At 44.1% G+C, this 23295-nt stretch overlaps 1 protein-coding gene across 2 annotated transcripts in view; it reads right to left on the bottom strand.

Annotated features, from left to right (window-relative positions):
• Positions 1 to 23295, bottom strand: part of Nsf (N-ethylmaleimide sensitive factor, vesicle fusing ATPase) — a 145288-nt gene that overhangs the window by 10815 nt on the left and 111178 nt on the right. For both annotated transcript variants that reach the window (XM_028882667.2, XM_028882668.2), the window contains exons 16-17: positions 14851 to 14917; positions 13186 to 13265 (exon numbers count right to left, since the gene is read on the bottom strand). In XM_028882667.2, coding sequence (XP_028738500.1) covers positions 13186 to 13265; positions 14851 to 14917 — 147 coding nt within the window. The remainder of the gene's footprint in view (positions 1 to 13185; positions 13266 to 14850; positions 14918 to 23295) is intronic.

The following is a 23295-nucleotide window of genomic DNA, read 5'->3' as shown; positions in this document are numbered from 1 at the left end:
GTTAGAAAAATCTTACCTACTTGTGAGACAGAGCATGAGGCAAAGGATGCTGGGGAGGGGTTCTCCACCATCACCATCACACCAGCAAGAAGGAGAGGAAGCAGGAGTGTGCAGGCATGGTTCTGAAGGGGTCCTAGAAGGCTGGGGTTCCTGCCAGGTCAGGTGAGTGAGCAGCGGGACCCAAGGTTCTTTTCCCAACACCGAAGCCCTCGCAGTGACATGGGACACGCATACGCCCAGGCACCAGGCTTGCTCGCAGAGGGATGACAGGGTCCCAGTGTTCAGCCTACTTGGGGTGACAGCGAGGCCCAGGGAGGCAGAAGGCTCAGGTCCTTTTGGGAGGCATCGCTGTAGTGGGGTCTGAGGGGCCTGTGAAAGGCAGGACAGAAGCCAGCAGTGACCTCACCTTTCACCTTCCTGGGTTCTTTCTTGGGAAGGGTGTGTATATATATACATGTATACATGTATACACACACACACACACACACACACACACACATATACATGTATACACACACACACACACACACACACACACACACACACACACACACACACACTCTTACAGTCCCTTCCCTGGCAGCATGGTGCTTCCCCTCCGTCAAGGGCTTGCTTGAATGCCCGCTTTTCCACAGCGGCTTCTCAAGCCGCATACCCGCCCTGCTTCCTCTCCCTTAGTCTGCTCTGTTGTCTCACGGTCAAATCACCTTTTATACACGATCTACTGACTCGTTCTCTGTATTTGCTTATTATTGTGTGTCTCATGGGTCTTTTGTGAGGGAGAGGTGAAGTGTGTTTGGTTTTACTCAACTACTCAGGGATACCACAGGGCCGTGTGCAGAGGACAGTTAATAATAAATATATGTTGAAGGAATGAATGAATGACGACGACCCAGTTCAGGCTTCAAGGGCAGCAGATCGCTCTACTGTTAGGATCTCTCTTCTCGCCCTAGAAAAACGTACATTACCCCAAATGTTTAACAGGAAACCATCATTTTAGGACATCGATGGCCTCGAGCCCTAAGTGTTGAATGCTATGGCACACTAAGTTTTAATGAAAATATTCCAGAATGGGTGGTGAGTGTGCTTTATTTACAATTTAGGTTGATGCCAAAGGCTGTCAGAACATTTTTTTAGCTGACCAATCGCTTAGCTATTGACTGTATACTATCAGCTTCTCTAGCAAAGGAGAGAGATTTATGGGAAGCTACGAACCCAAGTTAGTGAGATAAGAAGTATTATTGCCTCCTTCAGTTCTTGGTTTGCCGTAAACGAAGTGAAAACCAGGCAGAAGCTGGGCCGAGTGTGGCTCAGTGACAGAGAGCTTTCCCACAGGTGGGAACACTGCACACAAACCACACACACACACACACACACACACACACACACACACACACAGAGAGAGAGAGAGAGAGAGAGAGAGAGAGAGAGAGAGAGAGAGAGAGAGAATGAATCTGGGCGGGCAGCAGCAGTGATGGCCTCTTGGGCTTCTCCATGTCCAGCCTGTATTTCGGATCATGGCTCAAGCGTCTGGCCCTGCAGTGGCCCCCTCTTCTCTTTTTACTCCTCCTCCCTTTTTCTCCTTCAGTTGAATGCTGAAGTTGAATACCAAAGGAAGGATGTTTCAAATAAATCATGCTCTAACTAAGCAGACAGCCACACTTAAATTCTCCATTAGACATTCCCCTGGAGCGAATTCTTTGCCTAGTCCTTTGTAGCCAGCCTGGTGCTGTAGGCAGAGCAGAGGACAAGGGAAGGCTCTCACGGCTGATGGGGTAGGAACCAGAGCCTGGACAAAAGCAGACAACTTTGTGATATTAAAGAACCTGTTGCAGCAATTCACGAGAAAGACCCGGGATCGCGTGATTGTACACCTGGAGCAGCACCTAAGGAGGCTTCCTTCTCCGTGTCCTCTCGCTCCCTTCCTCATCTGGTAGCTAAGGAACCTGAGGGGAGGTGATGTGTCTTGGTCTTAGCTCCAGAAAGGGGCTGAACCTGGAGTTCATGCCCGCTGACTTTCCATTAACCTTACCGGTCCATCACTGGCTGCTTGTTTTTGTGATGCTGGGAAATGAACCTGGGGCCTCATACACAGTAGCCAGGAGTACCATCACATGCAATCCTATTTGTTTATTTATTTATTTGTTTATTTGTTCGTTTGTTTATTTTGAGTCAGGGTTTCTCTGTGTAGTACTTGAACTCGCTTTGTAGACCAGTCTGGCCTTAAACTCAGAGCTCCTCTGGCCTCTGCCTCCCCAGTGCTGGGATTAAAGGCGTGTACCACCACACCTGGCACCATGTGCAATTTTAAACCCATGTCTACAATAGCTGTCCTACTAATTACAAGTTTGGGATAGACATCTGCTAGAAATGACCTCTGAACTCTTAGGAGAAAAGGTTAAATAACTTAAGAAAATAGAGTTGTACTGATCGTGCCACACTGTTCTTAACGCCAAGAGGAACGGCTTATGTGGACACCTCTGCCCAGGCTGTTTAGCCGGTCCAGCCCCTGATGAGCCTAGCTCAGTTTTCAGATTGATTCCTGTAAATTAACTCCTGTTCTGAATGCATCACTGTGCTAACTTTATTTCCACCTCTGTGGTCGTCACCCCAGGGAACCTCTCTTTTTGTACAAGCTGTTGGGAGTTTTACACCAGTGCGCATCTGTGCCATGTTCGTATTTCAGAACCTCCCTTCCCCCACACTCTGTCCACATTTAACCACAGGACAGGATTCGGTGTGTCCCGTAATAACAGCTCACCTCTGAAGAGGCAACTTGCTAAACAATTTCAATTACCCAGAACACAGGTAAGGACTAAGAAAGAAGCAAAATCCTCTACTGTCTAGGACTGAACACAATGAGTTAAGGTTCAGTCACCTTACAAAGCAGCCCACTAGGACACTGTCCGAGGCCCCTAAGATTTGAGGGGCCCACAAAAACATTTTAATTTCTTTTACAATTAAAAGTAGGGGACTCAGGTTGAAGATGTTTTTAACACTACGGTAACATATATCAATAATAAAAAGATAAACTCTACATATTTGTCCATGGACAAAGCTTCCCCCGACGCCAGCTACTGGGTTCTTGTTCTAACACCGGAGTCTTTTGACTCTTACTGTAAGACACCCCTAAGCCCTGGTGGCTGCTCTCCTTAGTTCTTCAGACAGAAGCACCAAACTAGTGAGGGACCCTTCAGAGACAGGCCCTGCAGATGACCTCACTCCCTGGAGTCCTGCAAGTATCAACTGTCAGCGGCGTCACCAAGGAGCTGGGAGGCACAAACCCATTAACACACATGGCTTGTGGTGTGGGTCTCTCTGCTGGCAGCTGCACACAGTCTGCACGTGCCAACATCCCTTGCTGAGCACACCGACACATGGTGGAGATGACAATTCTTATCCATTAACACCGTGCTTAGCACATTTTGCCTCAGATACCAAAGACAACAACCTTTTTAAAAGCCTGAACACATAACACTTGAGAAATAAGAACACACGTTGGAAGCTGGAGAGATGATGGCTCAGTGGTTAAAAGCACTGGCTGCTCTTATAGAGGACCCAGGTTCAAATCCCAGCACTCACAGTCATCTCTAACTCCAGTTCTAGGGGATCCAATGCCCTCTTCTGGACTCTGAGGGCACCAGTCATACATGGACGCAGGCATACATGAAGGCCAAACACCCAATGCTCAGTCAAAAGTGAAGCCCGTGCTTTCTTATGAATCCCTGTTCTTACCCCCAGTAAAACCTGAGATGGTTTACTGAACCCAAAACATCTCCTCAAGTTCCCAAGAATCTTTGTGTGGAAGGCTACAGCGCCCTGCTGATCTGGGTACAGGCACATCCTCATCACTGCGTCTGAGCGTGGCCCTGCTGATCTGGGCACAGGCACATCCTCGTCACCGCGTCTGAGCATGAGGACTGGGGAACAGCCATCTGGGGCTGTGCAAACCCAGCCACACTTGCACTGCTTTCCACACTAGCGCCTCGTGTGAAGAAGCAAGTGCCTCTTTACTTCTTTCTCGTGCATGAGGTTGCCACAGAACCCTCCAGAACAAGAATGCACGGCCCATGCATGGGATATGGGGACACTGAAAACACATTTGATATTAAAAAGAAAATCGAATGGAACGACACATCCTGACAACCATCTTAGGGTTGCCTCAGCCCCATGCCAAGCTAGACAGTGGGTGTCATCCATCTGCACTGCACGGGTGTACACCTTGCCCACAAACCCCACAACGGAGCAAGCATCATACTCATCTTCACTTTCTATACTGTAGAATAGATAGGTTTTTTTTTTGTTTGTTTTGTTTTGTTTTGTTTTGTTTTTTCGAGACAGGGTTTCTCTGTGTAGTTTTGGTGCCTGTCCTGGAACTCACTCTATAGACCAAGCTGGCCTCAAACTCAGAGATCCATCTGCCTCTGCCTCCTGGGTGCTGGGAATAAAGGTGAGCACCACCACTGCTCAGGGCAGTAAGTACTTTAACCTCAAATGTCTAAAGACATGTTCCAGATGGAAAAAACAACCTTTCCACCAGCTGGACCATAACAACTGTCATTTATCTTGGCCACCTTGGGCTACATGGGTGCTCAACCATCATCCACTCAGATGGGAAGCACAGCACTGAGCAGAGCCAGGGACAACTGTCAGAGCCAAAGGCCCCCTCACTACCACAGAGTATCTTACAGAATTCATCTTAAGAGAAAAAGCAAGGTTAGAAAGACACATCATACATACTCCAACAAGGCGGACTCATCTAATGCTGTTTGAGGCCATCCTAGGCTACATGAGACCCTATCTCAACAAAGCAAAATGAATTTGAAAATGAAGAATAAGGTACTACTTGAGCTGCGCTTTGCAGTTAATGCAGAACTGGCTCTTGACCCCTTGGATAGCTCAGACAGCTCAGGTGGTAAAGTGCTTTCTACGCAAGCCCAAGGCCTTGCATTCGATTCCTAGAACCCACGGGGACGGGGGCAGGGGGGAAGCTGTGTGTGTCGCCCACTTTCCCATATCAACACTGAGAGGGGGACACAGGCTGATTCTTGGAGTTCACTGGCTGGCCAGCCTGGCCTACTGGCCAGGCCCAGGCTAGAGCAAGAACTTGTTTCAGCAACTGAGGGAACACCTGGAGCTGTGTTCTGGCCTCCATATGTGCTTACACTCGTGCACACATACGTGTGTATGTGTGCCTGCACAACACATACACAGAGACCATTAATATGGTTCTTACTTCCCACAACTCAGACACTTTTGAGGGTCATTCTCATTTCACAAATGAGAAAAACTGAAGCTCAGAAGCTAAATGACTGGATTCAGATTTGTCTTTTGAATTTTTCCTGTCCTCTTATTTATATTGCCAATAACAGTTCTATGTGTACTTAAGACCCGTGGTTTTCAAAATATCCTCCCCTAAAATGGTATCTCCAGAACTGAGACAGCTGTACACACCTATAGGCCTCAGGCACCTGGGAGGCTGAGACATGAGGACTGCAAATTCCTGGCCAGCCTGAGCTATGTAGAGCTCCTTCCTATTTCAGAACAAAACAAACGTGTGTGTGTGTGTGTGTGTGTGTGTGTGTGTGTGTGTGTGTGTGTGTGTGTGTGTGTGTGTGTGTGTGTGTGTGTGTGTGTGTGTACCAGGTATATGGCAGCTGGAACACCCAGTGAAAAGGACTGGGTGTGACAAGGAGGGCTGTCACAGTGTGTGGTTTACAGACAAACTGTGACTTAAGCCGTCGGGTTCCAGTTCTATTAACTTTCCAATGAACACCAGGAATCTCCTAGACGGACTGTCCTAGTCTTTTCGTAAGATTGACTCTTGCCCAGCAGCTGTCAGGCACACAGTGCTTGGCATCAAGTCCCAGGGAGGTCAGGGACTGCAGGGACTCACGAAAGAACACAAATTGTCATTCAGTTGTCCTGGGGGTGGGGAGGAAGAACACAGGCCACAGCCTCCAGGGGCTTCACGGGAAGGCAACAGGTGGGTCAGAACAAGTGCAACCAGCACCAGATCCCCAGGGAGCTTGGTGGCTAGAGTCCTCCCTCCCCCATCTTATTGAGCTCTGAAATTCTTGTCTCTTTTATCACAACAATCTCTAAAACCCAGACAAATACGTTTGTCTTAGGACGTAGCCTGCAGATCTCACTGAATGTGCACAGAGGCGAGAAGTCCATCTCCTTACTTAGCACTGCACAGGAGGGGACAGAAGCCAGAACTCTGAGCTTACTCTCTGGTGACATTTCCTCTACACAGAGTTGCACTCTTCAGGTGCCTACCTCACCAGCTGAAAAGGTCCCGTGGATACCTAATGAGGTTTCTTTGCTTTATACCTTATATGGTTGTAGTTCATACTTTTTTTTTTTCCTTTGAGACAGGGTTTCCTCTGTGTAGCCCTGGCTGTCCTGGAACTCACTCTGTACACCAGGCTGGTCTTGAACTCAGAGATCTGCCTGCCTCTGCCTCCTAAGTGCTGGGATTAAAGGCGTGTGCCACATTTATAAAGACCTTTACTATATAATATCTTAGTTGACACTCAACTGTATAGGAAAAGAATTCTTTCCACCTACATAAATAAAGAAATGCACAAAGACACTAAGATTCCAGTCTAAGGCAATAATGTCTGAACTAAGACTTGAATTCAGGACTTCAGACTGAGTCCATCTCAAAGAGCAAGCTCTGCAGAGAAGGTACTACTAGGAAGTAAGTGGTGCCAATGAATGCTGGGTGCTGTACACACCACCTCCAGAGCTGGTGTCACAGTGGGGTAACTGACCTAGGATGAAAGAGATCAAGGCCAAGTTCTAGCTGGGAGGCAAAACTTTTATTAACATTTCTCTGCTGATTAAAATTGAGATATTCTGCATTACTGGAAAAGGGTGTATACACCACACACATGAGCATGCTCACACACATGAGCGTGCACACACACATGAGCACGCTCACACACATGAGCACGCTCACACACATGAGCGTGCACACACAACCCAGAATTGATTTTGGTATTTATCAATGCCTATCATAGATGCAGTCTTCCAAAAACAATTCAAAAAAGTCAAACCCTTTGAGATATTTGCTGATTTTACTCAGCAGATATCTGTAACAATGTTTTATAAAAGGGTTCATCAAATATCTTTTACTATTTTTGATATATTTGAAACTATTCTGCACTTATATATTTTATTCAATTTACATGTGACTCTCCAAGAAAACCTATTCTAAGAAAAGTGCATATAAAATAGTCTTATAAAACACAGTAGCTATATTATATCATTGACTTAATAAACAGAAAAGTTAGGCCACTGCCCTATCAGTCATCATCATTATTTTTTTTAAAGGAAGCCCACTGCAAAAGTCACCCTGTCGAGTGGTTACATGAATGTAATGTGTCTGGCAAAGTGAGCACACCCCTCTCCTGAAGCAGTTATACATCTTACTGAGTCACAGTGCAGTCATTAGCCAGCATTCATTTTAAACAGATCGATGGAAAGATTCTCATGTTTAGGCCTGTAGGGCTTGGAGTCTTCCATCATCTGTTTATTCACTAAAGCAACCCAAAGCCTGAAGAGTTGCCCAGTATTCCCAAGACCTTCCCAATGACACAGCCACTATAAGACCGTACTGAAATGTCTGTCCTCTGGGATACACATAAAAACAGTGCCGTCTACAGACAGGCGCCATTAAAACAAAATCCATGGAGAAGCACACCCACCTATCCAGAGAGCTATAGTTTTCTTTTTTTAAAGAATATTTGATTGAATACTTTCCCAAAGAGCAGTAACTAGATTACTACCCACCTAGCTATAGTTTTTTACTGGCCCATTTATGCCCAAACAGTACCATCCCTCACATATCTTTTTTTGAGACAGGAACACATGTAGTTCAGGCTGACCTTGAACAATCTATATAGCTAAGGATGACCTTGAACTTTTGATCCTCTTGCTTCTTCCTCCTAAAGGCTAGGATTATATGTGTGAGCCCCACCACACCTAACTTTCTTCTTTTTTTTCTGAGACAAGGTCTCACAATGTAGCCCAGGCTGGCCTTGAACTCAATCCTGCCCCTGCTTCCTGGGAGTTAGGATTACGAGCGTGCCCCAGCACATCCGGTCTCCTTTCCTTTAAAAACAAAGAGCATTCCTAGGCGCTAGGGCAGTAGGGTTCTTGCAGTTAGATTCAGTTTAAATTCTTAATTATTAGGTCTGAGCTTTGCTTCAGTAATATTGTTAAGAATTTTCAAGTTTATAATTTAAGAGTATACTATTGCTATGGCACAACTGAGTTACATGTGAATTAATGTGTTGATTCTCATCACCTGAGGAGAAGGCAAAGGGCACCTGGGGCATGGGTCCCTCCCTGCCAGCTTTGAGTGTCCTTGGCTACTTACTCACATATACATTCAGGTACCATTTTCTATATGCCATGATAAAGGGAGGTTGGCAGGCACTGAAAAGGGAGGGTTGGTTTTCCACAAACTGCAAGGCTGTTCTGTTCTACCCTATCCTATTCCGATGGGGCTTCCAGTGGGACTCCAAACAACGTCAGCAACACCCAGAATTAAGAAGCCAGTTCATGACTTGAATGCCCTTAGACTTGTTGAGGAAACTGGCAAATTGTGTTGTTTTTAAGGCCTGAATAGCTCCTTTTGGAGCACTTGTCTTCCCAATGATAAAGCTATTTTTTTAAGCATGGCATTAGATACCCAAGAGGAAACATTAAAGCTACGTTGCTAAGGGTTCAGGGGTTTCACCTGTCCTTCCCGCTTTCCTGGGGCTCTTCCCTGGCGTGGAGACTTTGGCTTTCATCCTCTTGATCTGGAGAAGCACACCCCCACCCCCCAACTTCCATAAATCTGCAAACCTTGAAAAGAGCCCCAGTGTCATGGAGTAAAAGCGCCGGCATTAGGATCTCACTGCAAGGAGGGGTGTCTTCAAGCCTCTCTCTCACTGCTAAGCCGGACATTTCCTAACACTGGACAAATTGTACGTCCAGCTCAGGGAGGGTGAACCGCAGTGGTCTTTTACCCTCCGAGCCAATTGTTAGCTTTTCACAGGAATCAGCAGGGAAGCACATGTGAAACCTCTGTGTGCCGGGGAGCGCCCCACGCCTTGTGTGACTCTGCATGTAGATGAAGCCGGCTGGGAGCTTTCGGAGCTGCTGCGGCTGAGTTCTCAGAGAGGCCTTTTCTCCGGCTCGGCTCCCTGCTGGGACAGCCCTTTTCAGGCTCTCTATCCCCCCTCGATCTCTTCTCCCGCAGAACACAGGGAAACTTGATTGAAATAAAGACCTAGGGAACATGTTTTATTTTCTCCTGTTCAATCCATTTTAGAAAAGCTTTTAATTGGTTTTAAAAAGATGCTAAACAGAATGTGATGATGTTTCTCAGTCTTCATGAACTACCGATACCACTTTTTATACTTTCAAAGGGCTAATAAATCAATCATGAAAGTAACTCTCCAGATAAATTTAAAGCAAATCCACTGAATACCAGGTTCATTAAAAATCTATGCATTTGCTTAGAAAAATTTAAAATTCAAAGAAAATTATCCTAGTAACTGAAATCTGCCTTGAATTTTTAGTTCTACACCGAAAATCCAAGACCAAGACGATCACAAAGGGAAAAAGGAGGGCTTGAGACCCAGTTTTAATAAGCCAATTTACAAGAGGGGAGGGTGGGGGAGGGGAAGTGGAAAGGGAGTATCTGGATACATAACAACACCGGCCCCGGGGGATTCTGTCATTGGAGCATGTGCACACACGCACACACAGTATTTCTGTAAGAAAGCTGGAATTACGACAAATGCAAAATTAAGACTCCTGCGACTGACAAGATTGCTGTCTTGTAAGATGCACAGTGCTCTCGAAAGAAAGATGCCCATGGCTTTTGTTTTCTTGCCAGAAAGAACAGTTTCCTGTGACCCACTCTCTACCTGACTCAGTGCCTCTAGCTTTAATATTAAATAGAAAAATCCATGCAGCCACGGTCTGCTCAAGTGGATGCTCTTCCTATAGTCACCACATTCTCCACACTGGACCGGCTTAAAAATGATTTTTCCTTTCCTTGAGACAATGTACAATACATTTACAAAGCAAAGTGGTGTAGTCAGGGCATATTTTTGTTCTGTTAAACTTGTGCCAACTAGAAAAATTTTCACTACTAATTTCTTCTGCCACAAATTCACTTACACAGTAGGTCACCTGGCAGATGGGGTCAGAGTCACCAAGTTCTGACTAATGACAGGCCAGTGTTCCCTTAAAAGAGATTCCCTGCCATTCCCTGTCACTAAGGTAACCAGGTTTCTTACTTCTTACACACATCTCTACTTCTTAGAGAAATTCATTCCACAGCCCTTTTTAATGATCCAATTGCTGGGTGTAAGATTGCTCCCAAGCTGGGATTTCTCCATGTACCCTGGTGACATGCCCTTTACTTTTAACCCTCTATATAATTCTTCTTTCATCATTCGCAGGCCTTGAGAAACTACATTAGAAAAATGTGACAACTTTATTGAGATATAATTTGCACAGCACACAGTCCATTAAAGTGTGTGGCTTGACCGTTTTCAGTCCGCTCACAGATATGGGCAGCTCTCACCACACTTGATCTTAGAATATTTTCATCTTTCCAGAAAGAAATCCCACCTTCATTAGCAGTCACCTCTTATTCTCACAATCCAGCCCTCCTAGCCCCAGGAAACCATCGATAATGGACCTTCTATCTCTACAGAACCTCCAATTGTGGACACTTCATAGAAATGGAATCATACTGGGGCTGGAGAGGTGGCTCTGTTTAGAGCGCTGGCTGTCCTTGCTGAGGATCTGGGTTTGATTCTCAGCACCCACATGATGGCTCACAACCATCTGTAACTCTAGTTCTAGGATATCTGATGCCCTCTTCTGGTCTCTGAGGGCATCAGTCACACACACATAGTGCACAGACATAATGCAGTCAAAACACCCATACATATAAAATAAAATGAATAAGTCTAAAAATAAAAAGAAATGGAATCATAGTATGTGGTCTTTTGGGATGGTCTTTTCTCACTTAGCACATTTTCAAGGTCCATTTATGTTGAAGCATGTTCTGAGTACATTTCCATTGCTGAATAATATTCCACTTCATGGCTATGCTATATTTTATTCTACTTAGATTCACATTGTTTTCCTTTTGGGTTTCTATGAAAAATCCAGCTATGAACATTCATGAAAAGCTCTTATGCAGTGTTCTCCCTTGTTTTGGGTGGATTCTAGAAGTGGACTGATGAGGCATCTCCTAACTTCCAGCTGAAACTTTTGAGGAACTGCTAAGCTCCCCAAAGGCAACATGATTTTCATATTTTCACTAACAGTTTATATGCTTTCCAATGTATCTGACTCTTCACCAGCACTTACTTCCACCCGACTTTTGGATCATAGTCATCTATAATCCAAAATATAAAGTACTTCACTGTGTTGGTCTTGGTTTACAGTCTCTGGTGAACACGAAAATGAATGTTCTACTCAAGTATTAACTGGTCATTTGAATTTCACATAAAATTAAAAAAAAATAGTGTGTGTACGAGTACGTAGAAATGATTTATTTTGTTTTAGCAACTTTAGACATATGTATCTATTTACTTATTTAAAAAACAGAAAGAATCAAGAGAAGCCAAAAATATACTCACTTCTCTTAACTTCAGCCTTAGTAGCATAGGGGAAACTTCCAAAGGCTGAGGCAGGAGACTCACTCAAGCTATGGAATTTGAGGGAGTCTGGGCAACACAGTGAGAGTCCCATCTCAAAATCAAACAAAGACTATTGAGAACCTGCCTAGTATGTGTGAAGTCCTGGGTTTGATCCCTAGTAGGTAAAAAAGAAAATCTTTTCATGTTCCATAGACCGCCAAATTTTGACGATGTTATGTATCTTTCATGACTTTAGAAAAATTTTAAGAAGCACTAAAAATCTAGAAAATCAAGTGCTATGGATATCGTTCTGTATAAATAAAAAACTGATTGGCCAGTGGCCAGGCAGGAAGTAGGCGGGACAAGGAGAGGAGAATTCTGGGAAGTGGAAGGCTGAGTGAGGGGGTCACTGCCAGCCACCGCCATGACAAGCAGCATGTGAAGATGCCGCTAAGCCACAAGCCATGTGGCAAGGTATAGATTTATGGAAATGGATTAATTTAAGCTATAAGAACAGCTAGCAAGAAGCCTGCCACGGCCATACAGTTTGTAAGCAATATAAGTCTCTGTGTTTACTTGGTTGGGTCTGAGCGGCTGTGGGACTGGCGGGTGACAGAGATTTGTCCTGACTGTGGGCAAGGCAGGAAAACTCTAGCTACAATCAAGATCAGTCTTTAAGTGTAAAATATGCATGTGTGTATGTAACTGTTAAATTACATATTAGTATCACAAACTAATTTTATTATTTCTTTCTCCTCATAGTGAATCATATATGAGACTCCCATACAAGCACTAATTGTTTTCAAATAATTGCTCACCCTCTTTGTGTCTCCCTTTGATAGGAATTTCTTCAATGTTCTACCACATAGAATTAACCTGGAAAATGTCCTGTGACGCAGCCAAGCATACTCTGGTGACCTGGACATATGTAACACACTTAACGAATCCTCACAGGATGCTTCGGCATTTGTTAAGGGGTCAGGTCAGTAACTCCAGCAGCCATATCAGTAAAGATTCGAGCAAATGAAGGGTGATCCCAGCTCTGTTCCTAGAGAGCAGCATGTGGCACAGGAAAAACGTCTTCATGTCGTCCTCATGAGCTAAAACCCAACAACAAAGCTGCTGGCTTAGTAAATGCACGTGTAATTCTCAAATACAAATCCTCAGGAAAACTATGAAATGCTCAAAGAAACAAACGGGAACACGTATTTAATCCTGCATCTCTATCACCATCTCCCTCTAAAGGGGACGGGTTAAGGATGTGGACTATGCTGGAGAACTCACAAAACAAGGTCTAAAACTAACTGAAATGGTCAGATCTTAGTATTTTCAGGAAAGGAAAAAGGAAAAAAAAAATATGACAAGAAAACAATCCACCTTAAGACAGAAGGCTAGGTCAGACCCTTCCAGAGCCCTCAACAACAGAATTTTATGTCTGTGATGAGCTGCATATTTGGAGTGCACCACTGTATAAACTTCACGGGAGGGTCTAGAAATGTCCTTATTATTACTGATTTACCTGAGGAGGTGCCTTTTTCAGCAGCACAAGAAGAGCTTGCAACACCAGGTTAGAGAACCGGGGGCCAATGGGTACATAATCTGAAAGAGAAACATGGCTGGGGTCAGGATTGCGATCTTGGGGCACACATCCAAACACGCAGATCTGTCTCCATCAAGACTAAACATCAGTTGTAGTAAGAGGCAGGTAGCTCTGCCATGAGAAAGACATCCTTAATAATCGACATTCTCAAAACAGTACATAAGAACTTAACTGCACATTTAAAAAAAGCTTCTAAATATCTACTTTGAGTCATGTAGACATATTTTCTGGTCTTCAGGGACTAATTTTTCCTGTAGTTACCAGACATTTCTAAGATATGACTGGAAGCCATCATAGTACCTTTACATACAGGACACAAGAAACAATTGGGAGAAACAGCTGGGATGTGGCTCAGCGGTAGAGATCCCAGGAGGAGAAAACGATATGAAAAGAAAGTGATAATATAACGACCAGGATGGAGAAGTATTCAGACTGGCCTTCAGAAAATGCAGGTAATAAGGATCTCTCTACCCAGGAAACCTGAGCAGGAAAGTCAATTCTCCAGCTCCCTCTACATGGGAATCTAGTCCCGTGCTTGGAGCCCTGCAGGCTTCGCCCTGTTTTCTGAACACCTGGGGTACAGGCATACTCTAGTTACATTACTTCTTGTCATAAAAGATAGGTAGTATCGTTTTCTTCTGAGATCCTTCTAGAAGAGTTGCAATTCTAGTACAGTAGTATTACTTGAATAAATGAACAAAGTACAAAAAAATAACTATTCAGACAAGCGAAAATATACTCAGAGGGAACAAATTCCTGACACAGTGTGTTGCTATGACCACATGCCTTAATTGTGTTCAGATAAATGGTTTACGCAGAGCTGTGAACATAGCGAAAAGTTCTTAAAGAAATAATCCTATAAACTGGACTGAGATGTCCCAAACATGGCGCACCCCAAGTCCTGGCCACTAGGTAAATACTATTAACTTAAGGAGGCCTCATGGGTATTCCTACTTTGTTTTACAATAAACACTATCAAAACATAACAAGCCAACAGCAGAGGACACAGCATCAGGCTGAAACATCACAGCGTAGTGAAGAACAGTTAACTTGAAATCATACTGCACCATTCTTACAGCCAGTGCTGGGTGTCCCCCCCGCCCTCCAGTGTTTATTAGGTCATCAGATGTCCTGATGTCCCGTCCTAATTTACTGTTATAATGATATACACCAGACTTACTTAACTTATAATGAACAAAAATGTAAAAGCAACAAAACTTTCCTGACATTTACTTCTGAGTTGAGCGCAGGGACTAAGTCTTGCTCATCTTTGTAACCACTGTATTTCAATCCAAAAGATACTTAATTAGTATTTTTTAAAATTACTATAGAGCACCTTTAATTTTCAGAATTTTAACATTTTTGACCCTACATTCCTCATTTATTATGGACAGGACACACTGTAGAAAATGAGGCATCTCATCATAACTACTGTTTCATATAAGAGACACTATTATAGTCCCTGTAACACAAGGTATTCTATTGCCTCATAGCCTACAAATTCCCACACAAATATTTTTCTTCTGTAATTTCAACATTTCAGTTGTCACATGGCAGAGTAGAACAGCCAAAGTTACAACTCACCAAGCAGTCTTTCAATGTCGTCCACAACCACACAACTGAGTTGAGATTTGTACGCATCATCAAAGATCTGGAAGAAAGAAAACCACCATGACGTCACCGTCCTCCACAATAAGGACTAGTCCAAGAAGACTAAATTTGGTTAATTTTTTCCCATTGTTTTGAGACAGGGTCTCACTATCTACACTAGGCTGGTCTTGAACTCACAGAGATTCACCTGTCTCTGCCTCCTGAATGCTGGGATTAAAAATGTGTGCCATGATGGTGCCTAGGTAAATGTTGGTAATTCTTGACCAACACCTAAACAAAGCACAGCGTCACACTAATTGCCCAGGCTACAGTGCATTCATAGATCACATGACCTTAGAACTTAAAGAGCACTTGCGGGACACTGAAAGCAGTTAAATAACTGGTCAGGACCACACAACAAGGTGGTGGTCAAATGCAGTCAGTAAATTAACGCAAGCTGCTGTGTCCTGCAAGCAGAGAGCAGCAGTTTCAAATGAGACAGAAGAGTCTGCTGGTGTCAAAGCCGAAGGTCAGTGCCCATGGCCCTCAGGCCAGCCTCTCAGGAATGGTGACAGGTCTGTTCTAGACACTGTAAATGGTACTCAGTGCACCCACCAGTGTCATAAATACAAACTACTCTCTGCATCCAGCCTAAACTCCCTGATTGATACATAACCTTGGTAAACCACAGTGGCAAAAATGGCCCAGCCTCACCACATAATGCTTTCGGTGGAACAATATTCCCTGGTTGGTGTCCTTGAACCATAGAAGATTTAGAATTAAGTATAGAAATAAAGTAATCAAACTAATACTAATATTTTTCATACTAAACTTAAATTACCCTGCACGTAGTTGGTCCTTAAAGAACCTTTAACAGTTAAGAAAGGCTACCATGGAGTTTCCCATGGTCACCATCTTAACTCGGCTCCTGGTTACTTCTTCTGTGGCGTAAAAATCAAACATGTTCCATCTCCACGTTTTCAGTCAGATCAGCCCCTCCAGTAGAAATGCTTCCTTTTGGTTCATGTCCTTTACCCTTTATCACTGTTGAGTAGCAGTTCCCTACCAGATTCAAACACTCAATTCTGCGGGAAGGTTCTTAAGAAAGGAAGTGAGCCGGGCGGTGGTGGTGCTCGCCTTTAATCCCAGCACTCAGGAGGCAGAGGCATGTGGATCTCTGTGAGTTCAAGGCCAGCCTGGTCTACAGAGTGAGATCCAGGAAAGGCGCAAAGCTACACAGAGAAACCCTGTCTCGAAAAACAACAAAAAACAAAAAAAAAAAAAAAAAAAAAAAAAAAAAAAAGAAGGCATAAAAATTGGGGCTGGAGAGATGGCTCAGTGGATAAGAGCACTGATTGCTTTTCCAGAGGTCCTGAGTTCAATCCCCAGCCAGCAACCACATGGTGGCTCACAACCATCTATAATGAGATCTGGTGTCCTCTTCTGGCCTGCAGACATACATGCAGGCAGAACACTGTATACATAATAAATAAATAAATCTTAAAAAAAAAAAAAAAAGAAAAGAAAGGAAGTGAACAACTCAATACAGCCTCAGAAAGTCCCCGAAACCGACCAGATTTTAGGCCCCTCCCTCCCTGAAATTATATGAACAGGAAAGACCACTGTGAATCACTCTCAGGCAAGCCAAACTGCAAAGAGGACTCTGAGATAAGTCCAGCCTCCAAGAAGCAAAGACCAGCTCAGCTGCCTGGAAAGGCCATCCCAGCTGGACCACCTGCAAAGGACACTCTCCAGCCTGCAGAAGTGCCTGCAGGCTGTGCAGTGTGCTCCAGGTCCCCAGCCTGGTGAGTTGTCACCCATGCTGGAGTGGCCTTTGGGGATGCAGCTGTCTTTCAGTTATTGTTGCTCCTGTAAGTAACCTCTTACTTTTTTCCTGTAAATAACCACAATAAAACTCATAGGTTGGAGACAGAGTGTGTGTGTGTGTGTGTGTGTGTGTGTGTGTGTGTGTGCATGTGCTTGTGTGTTGTGTCTTCCCAGAAAGAGTCTATCACACAACACTGTTCCACACTGTGTCACAGACCCACTTAGCCTTTTCTCTTTAGCTACCTGTCTCCCCACTGGAATGTGAAATGTATAAAAATATCACCCTGTTCATAACATCATTAGCAGCCAGCACAAGGCAGTATTCAGTAATAATGTCTGCTTAGCAGATTCACTAGTTGAGACTCAAGCTCCAAATCCATCTTGTCCTGCACCACTTTTCTTTCTACTTGGTTGGCCCAGCGTTTTCTATACGATGTATATATTGTAGATTCACTGCATTTCCCTGTATATTAAACTAGACCGTAAAGACCCAGAAGGCAAGTACTGTTTCATCATCTCTAGATCCTCAGATCAATTAATTTAATGCCAGACCAGAAAAGTAACGAGCGTTTGTTTAAAAAAATTAATTAAAATTTGTGTATTGTTTTATAGTCAAGCAGAGTATCAAGTAAGTAGTTGGAGCTGTCCGAGTCAGGATAAGAAAATGTTCTCAGCACAGTGGCAGGGGAAATGGCGGCTGGATGGGACTTCCGGGAAGAACGGTAAAGGAAGAACAGAATAGGAAAGGCCGATACGGTAGAAATGTCAGCGCCATATTCATTCAGTCACTTCAGTCACCAAATGTTTTTAATTCCTATCACGTGTCAAGTGCTCATGGAGCACTCTGGAGAGAGTAATGAGGCAGATAACTGCACCCTGTCGGAAGTTAGAATGGAGAAAGGTCCCTGTGACTGTGAAGACGCCTTCCTGGGAGAAGAGCAGCCAGTGTAGGAGTCACCTACATATTACCTACTCGCTTGAGTCTTTGAGAAGCTACAGTGAGCAAGGGTCACCTTCGGAGCCATGGTGACCCACATGTCCTCTGAGTAAGAAACAGTGCAGTGTGTTATGGCTTTGAGATTTGGGGGCGCTTCTTACTGCTGCGCCACTGAAGCTATCCCAAGTCACACAGGTGTGTAGGGGACAAGGGGGGTTTCCCAAATTCAAAAGAAAAAGAAAAAGGCATTTAAGCCAAAATTTAAATGAGGAGGAGAACGCATTATGAGTATACTGAATGTCAGGGTCCAGGGAGCGGAAACGCAGGCAGGCAGGCTGCGGGAACCAGCTGGCGCTCAGCTGAGGAAGTAAAAATGCAGGTGGGAGGGTATACCGTGGGCAGAGCGGTGAGGGAGCACTACGGCAGGGAGGAGCTCACAGGGAGCACTGGGCACACAACAGTCCTCCCAAAGCAAAACAAAACAAAAACCCGGGGTCTCAAAATGTAGCCTGGCTGTCCTGGAACTCGCTCTGTAGGCCAGTCAGGCCTGGAACTCAGAGATCATCTCGCCTCTGCCCCCTGAGAGCTGGGACTAAAGAGATGCACCACCACTGCCTAGCTTGACCAAGAGGATCTTAAAATTTTCTGTGAGCTAAAAATGTATTGTAAAGGTAATTTTTAAAAAATCCACTCTATCCAGGCGGTGGTGGCGCACACCTTTAATCCCAGCACTCGGGAGGCAGAGGCAGGCGGATCTCTGTGAGTTCGAGGCCAGCCTGGTCTACAGAGTGAGATCCAGGAAAGGCGCAAAGCTACACAGAGAAACCCTGTCTCGAAAAACAAAAACAAAACAAAACAAACAAACAAAAAAAATCCACTCTAGAGTTTTAAACAATGAACTGAAATGTCCATTTTTACATTTTAGAAACATTTTCCAGGTTGATGTCAAGAAAAGCAAGAGAAGATTTAAGAGTCTGAGACTGTGGACCTTCAGGTGAGAAGCAGTGGCTGGGAAGTGAATGTATGGAGCAGAGAGCAGCTACTGCAGGAACGGGGGGTGGGGTGGGCCACGGGGAGAGGGGGGGGAGGAACAGGGGACAGACCGGATAGAGAGAGGAACAACTTAGTGAAGTGTGAGTGTGGCGATGCCGGAGAAACAGGAGCCAGAGGATCGGTCTGGGAATGGATGGTGAGCACATCTGAACGGGAAAGGGAGGACTGCTCAGCTAGCCCACCCCATCCTAGCTCAAACAAAGGAAGAGGAGCTTTTTGGGGGATGAAGAGCTGTTCAGTTTCCTGATGGCTACTTTTGGCTTTGAGTTAGTGAGTTCAAGACTACAGGAAGGCCTGGGAGCAGTGGTTCTTTGCTATTTCTGAAGTCTGAATTGGTATTAAAGCCTTTGTCATATTGTGTAAATGCAGGGAGTCACTAAAAACAGTGCTTTGCTTTGCAAAACAGTTCTCATAAAGGTTTTGAGGCAGGCACATCATTCTGGCACTCAAGCTAGAAATCACAGATTAGAGTGATGCAAACCTGGGTATCAGGGCCTGGCCAGCTGTTTTAAGTTTACACTACCCCCACCACACACACACACACACACACACACACACACCGAATTGGCTCTTCTCCTTTCTCAATGCAATGTGTAATTTACATAGCAAATTTTTTATGTGTGAAGTGTGTGTGTGATGGAGCCCACTTGTAATCCAAACACCTGGGAGGCAGCAAGCTCAGATCTGGGCCTGTCTCAGCTGCATATGAAAGTCTGAGGCTAGCCTGGGTTACGTGAGGCCCTCTCAAAAGAAAAGAATAGATGGTTTTGTGTCAAGAAGCGGGAACAACTTAGGGACTTCGTAGTTTATCATATAGCTACCTGGAATTTTAGAAGAAAAATAGCAATGGTATTCATTTAATATAAAGTATTTCATACTTTTATTATTATTATTTTTTAAAAATAAACAGCTCCCAGTGTAGTAAATACTAGAGAGAGAGGAACACTCACAGCTAGCCCTGTTAACAATGTACTCTCCATGACAAGGGCCGTGCCAAAGTCCTCTGACTTGACTAGCTACCCCTGACTCCTCTGCTCTAAGCTGAATGTGCACACACGCCCCGTTCACTCCCTACACACACACAGGCCCCTCTTTATCTGGCCACCAGTCTGACATGAGGTCTTCCCTCTTCCCCTGGATCCACGATTCATGTGTAGTCTTATCAGAAACTGTTTCCTGGCCCGGGCCCCAGCAGAGTGCTCACTAAGATGAGACTCAGCCTTGACGGGCAAACACAGGAGATCAGCTGCCAGCCTAAATCTAATGAGATATTTACATACCACGCTGGAAAGTTCTACCATAATTTTATGTAAATCAATTCAAAAAGAGGTGAGATATTGGAAGAAAAGATACAGAAAAACAAAAATCATGCAAAGTGTCCCAGTTAGAATGCCATCACATCTCGCCATCAGTAACAGCACAGAAGACGCATGGCGCCTGCTCTGGATCAAATGTGCCACCACCCTGGAGCAGTCAGGTGGGCGGAAGCTGCAGCTAGGAGCTATACCTCACAGACTCCAGAGAGATTAATCTAAGGAATGTGCTCGTTCTGGAGTCATCGGGGAGTGTCCTGTAGAGCAGATGAACTGTCAGCAGATAGGCATGGGGTCTAAGGAAATCAGGTGGGAAGCCTGAAGAAGGCTGGAAGGAGGAAAAGGAAGGATTGAAGAAGGAAGGACCAGAGGGAAGAACACTATGGATCTGTGTGGAAATGATGGTATTTGCTCTGAAGAATGAAGATAATCTCTAGAAAAGGACTCCCAGAGTCTGTCCCCAGCCACTGTAAAGGCAGACAGGACACAGACCTGAGGGTCAGAGAGACAACCAGACCCTGGGTAACCCGGGCTCCACAGGGGCATGCTGCAGAAGCAGTCAGAGCACTGAGGCAGGGACTGGGGCAGGCCGGCTAGGGGGCAGGCCAGCTAGGGGGCAGGCCAGCTAGGGGGCAGGGACTGGGGCAGGCTGGCTAGGGGGTAGGGACTGGGGCAGGCCAGCTAGGGGGCAGGCCAGCTAGGGGGCAGGCCGGCTAGGGGACAGGGCACTGCAAGTGCTCAAGGCACAGAGCTCACTCAGCCTTGGACTCTTCAGACAAGCTAGAGCCACCTGTGAGGGGGCGGGGCAGCAGCTGCTTCTCTGGTCTGACATGAACGCTCCAGGGAGGATGCCAGCGTTATTAGCTCCATGTTAATCCCAGTCTTTCAGAGTCACAAGCCACAGCAAAGTGTGCTCTAAGGAGCTTCTATCCTTCATTTTCTATAACCTCTTTAGTGCTCTTCACTAAGTAAAGCTAAGCTCTCTCTTTCGGTGACTGGAAGGTTCACTTCAATTCTGGAGTAGCTGGCGTGAAGTACCTCAGCCTAGTTAGCAGAAATCTAATGACAGGAGGAAGCCCATGGCTTAGAAAATCCCTAATGCAGTAAATCTGTCAGCAATTAGTGGAAAGCATATGCTAATGATATTTGGTAGCATATAAAAACGTAAATGAGCAAACTTCAGCTGGCACTATCAGTAATAATCTCTGGTCTCTAAAAATAATTTGGGAGCAGACCAAGCAAACAGGCTGCACAGGAAGGTGGACCTCGAGTTTTGGCAAAGCACTAAAGCTTCTTGGATTGACCTTAAAATCCCTTATTTTTTCTCCCTGCTTTTCAAGAAAAAGTCTCACATTTTTCACTATCATGCTCCACAGAGAGGGCGTGCTTCAGTCTAAAAGCCACGAGGTCTCAAAGCTCTGCTCCTCCTTTACGTGCCCAGCCAAAGGCAGTGTGTTCGTCCAAAAGCCCAGGGACGTCTACCAGGACTGGAGCAGCACACTGCTCAACTCATACATGCTCAAACTTCACCGCATCAGCTCCATGATACGTTAGGATGTCAACCCAAAACATCCAAATTCTGTTGCTTAGTAACTGCTGTCAGAAGATCCAGTTTCCAGCTCTGCTCTTTGTACGGACTAAAGCATGAAAAGAGGGGGATTAGGCGCCATGACTGTCTGTGCAGACTACAGTTTGCTGTGGATTTACAGTAGGATATTCACAGAAGATTATTTCTTTCTCCAAAAGCTGGTGGGAAGGAAAATTTCTTCCGCTAATTTTCAAACCTTTGAAAATAAGAATAATCGTGCTATTAATAGAAGTTCCATAAATTGCCAATGTTTTTTATTTAATTTTGTCTAAAAATTTTAGTAATATCTGGCTTGTCTATTTTATCTCCATATTAAATGTGTACTCAGAAGCATCATGATTAGGTAATTAGTTAAAATCAAATTCTATTGCACTGTTCCCTTATTTAATGTCATTAACAGCCAGCAAAATATATTTTTTTTTACAGTATAGATGTAAAAATGGATAAAAGAATTAAAATTTTAGAACAGAATGAAGTTTGGGAAGCAAACATAAAATAGGAGAAAAAAGAAATATCTGCAAATATTTCAAATATCTTGGTGGAGCATATGGCACTTCTCCTCCCCACCCAGAGTGAGAGGATAATGCTTCATAAGTACTTTGACAGTGTTGAGTTTATCCACGCAGAAAGGATTTATTGGAGAAAGTAACAGAAACATGGCAAATTTTAAATGAACTAAGAATAAACTATTTTCATGTATTTTTGCACCATCATTTTTGGGAAAATGCAATAATATAATTATGGCCCTCTTCATAAAAAGTATCTGTTACTATCTGTTATATCCAAGTAATAAAATGATAATAAAGATATTGAGTGAACTAATTTAGACCACTCCTATTTGACAAAATTAACATATTGTGTTATCTTGGAACTTATAAACTATGATAACTATAGAATATTTGGACACACACACACACACACACACACACACACACACACACACACACACGCTAGAGATGGAGTACCAGGCCTGGCATGTGCTAAACAGATACTCTATCAGAGGTATTAAAATGTAGCTCAAGAAATAATTAAATACCTAACATTTAATTTAAATTAAAACCCAACAAATTAGAGAATAAAAATTTAATAACATTAAGCCGGGGCAAAAATCCAAAGAAACTCATCCTTTTCACATTTTTTCAAGTATGAATTAGCATAACTTTCTGAAGGAATGGACCATGTAAAATCAGTATTATCTTTATATAAAAGGTTTGATAGCAATACAAGTAAAAACCTTTACAAATATTAAGATTTCTTTTTCTTTTTGCTATGAGAATATGTCTCCTAGAAATGTCAGAGAAGCTAAACCCATCAAGTCTCACCAACATGGCTGTCTAAACATGACATGAAGAGGGAGGACACCAATAAACATGCTAAGGTGGAAAGAGAAAAGCCCACAGGGCCTCAGCCCAAGAAGGATCTCAGGCAACCAAGGAATGCTGAGTTTAATAGTCTTCCCCGGAAGAGCACACCAACTGGCTATCCAGTACCAACCAACTGGTCAGCCCTGAAAACATACATACAAACAATATTATATGCACTGAGCAGGTTGTGTTTATATATTGAGGAACACACACACACACACACACACACACATACACCCCAACAACAACAATTAAAGAAAAAAAAGCCTTGAATTTGAGAGAGGACAAGGGGGTTCATGGGAGAGGCTGAAGGGAAGAAAGAGAAGGGGGAAATGGTGTAATTTTATTATAATCTGA

Source organism: Peromyscus leucopus, chromosome 8b (genome assembly GCF_004664715.2).
Source record: "Peromyscus leucopus breed LL Stock chromosome 8b, UCI_PerLeu_2.1, whole genome shotgun sequence".
Taxonomy (NCBI): Eukaryota; Metazoa; Chordata; class Mammalia; order Rodentia; family Cricetidae; genus Peromyscus; species Peromyscus leucopus.
The sequence above is the reverse complement of the archived record's forward strand: the minus strand, read 5'-3'. Positions and strand labels throughout refer to the sequence as shown.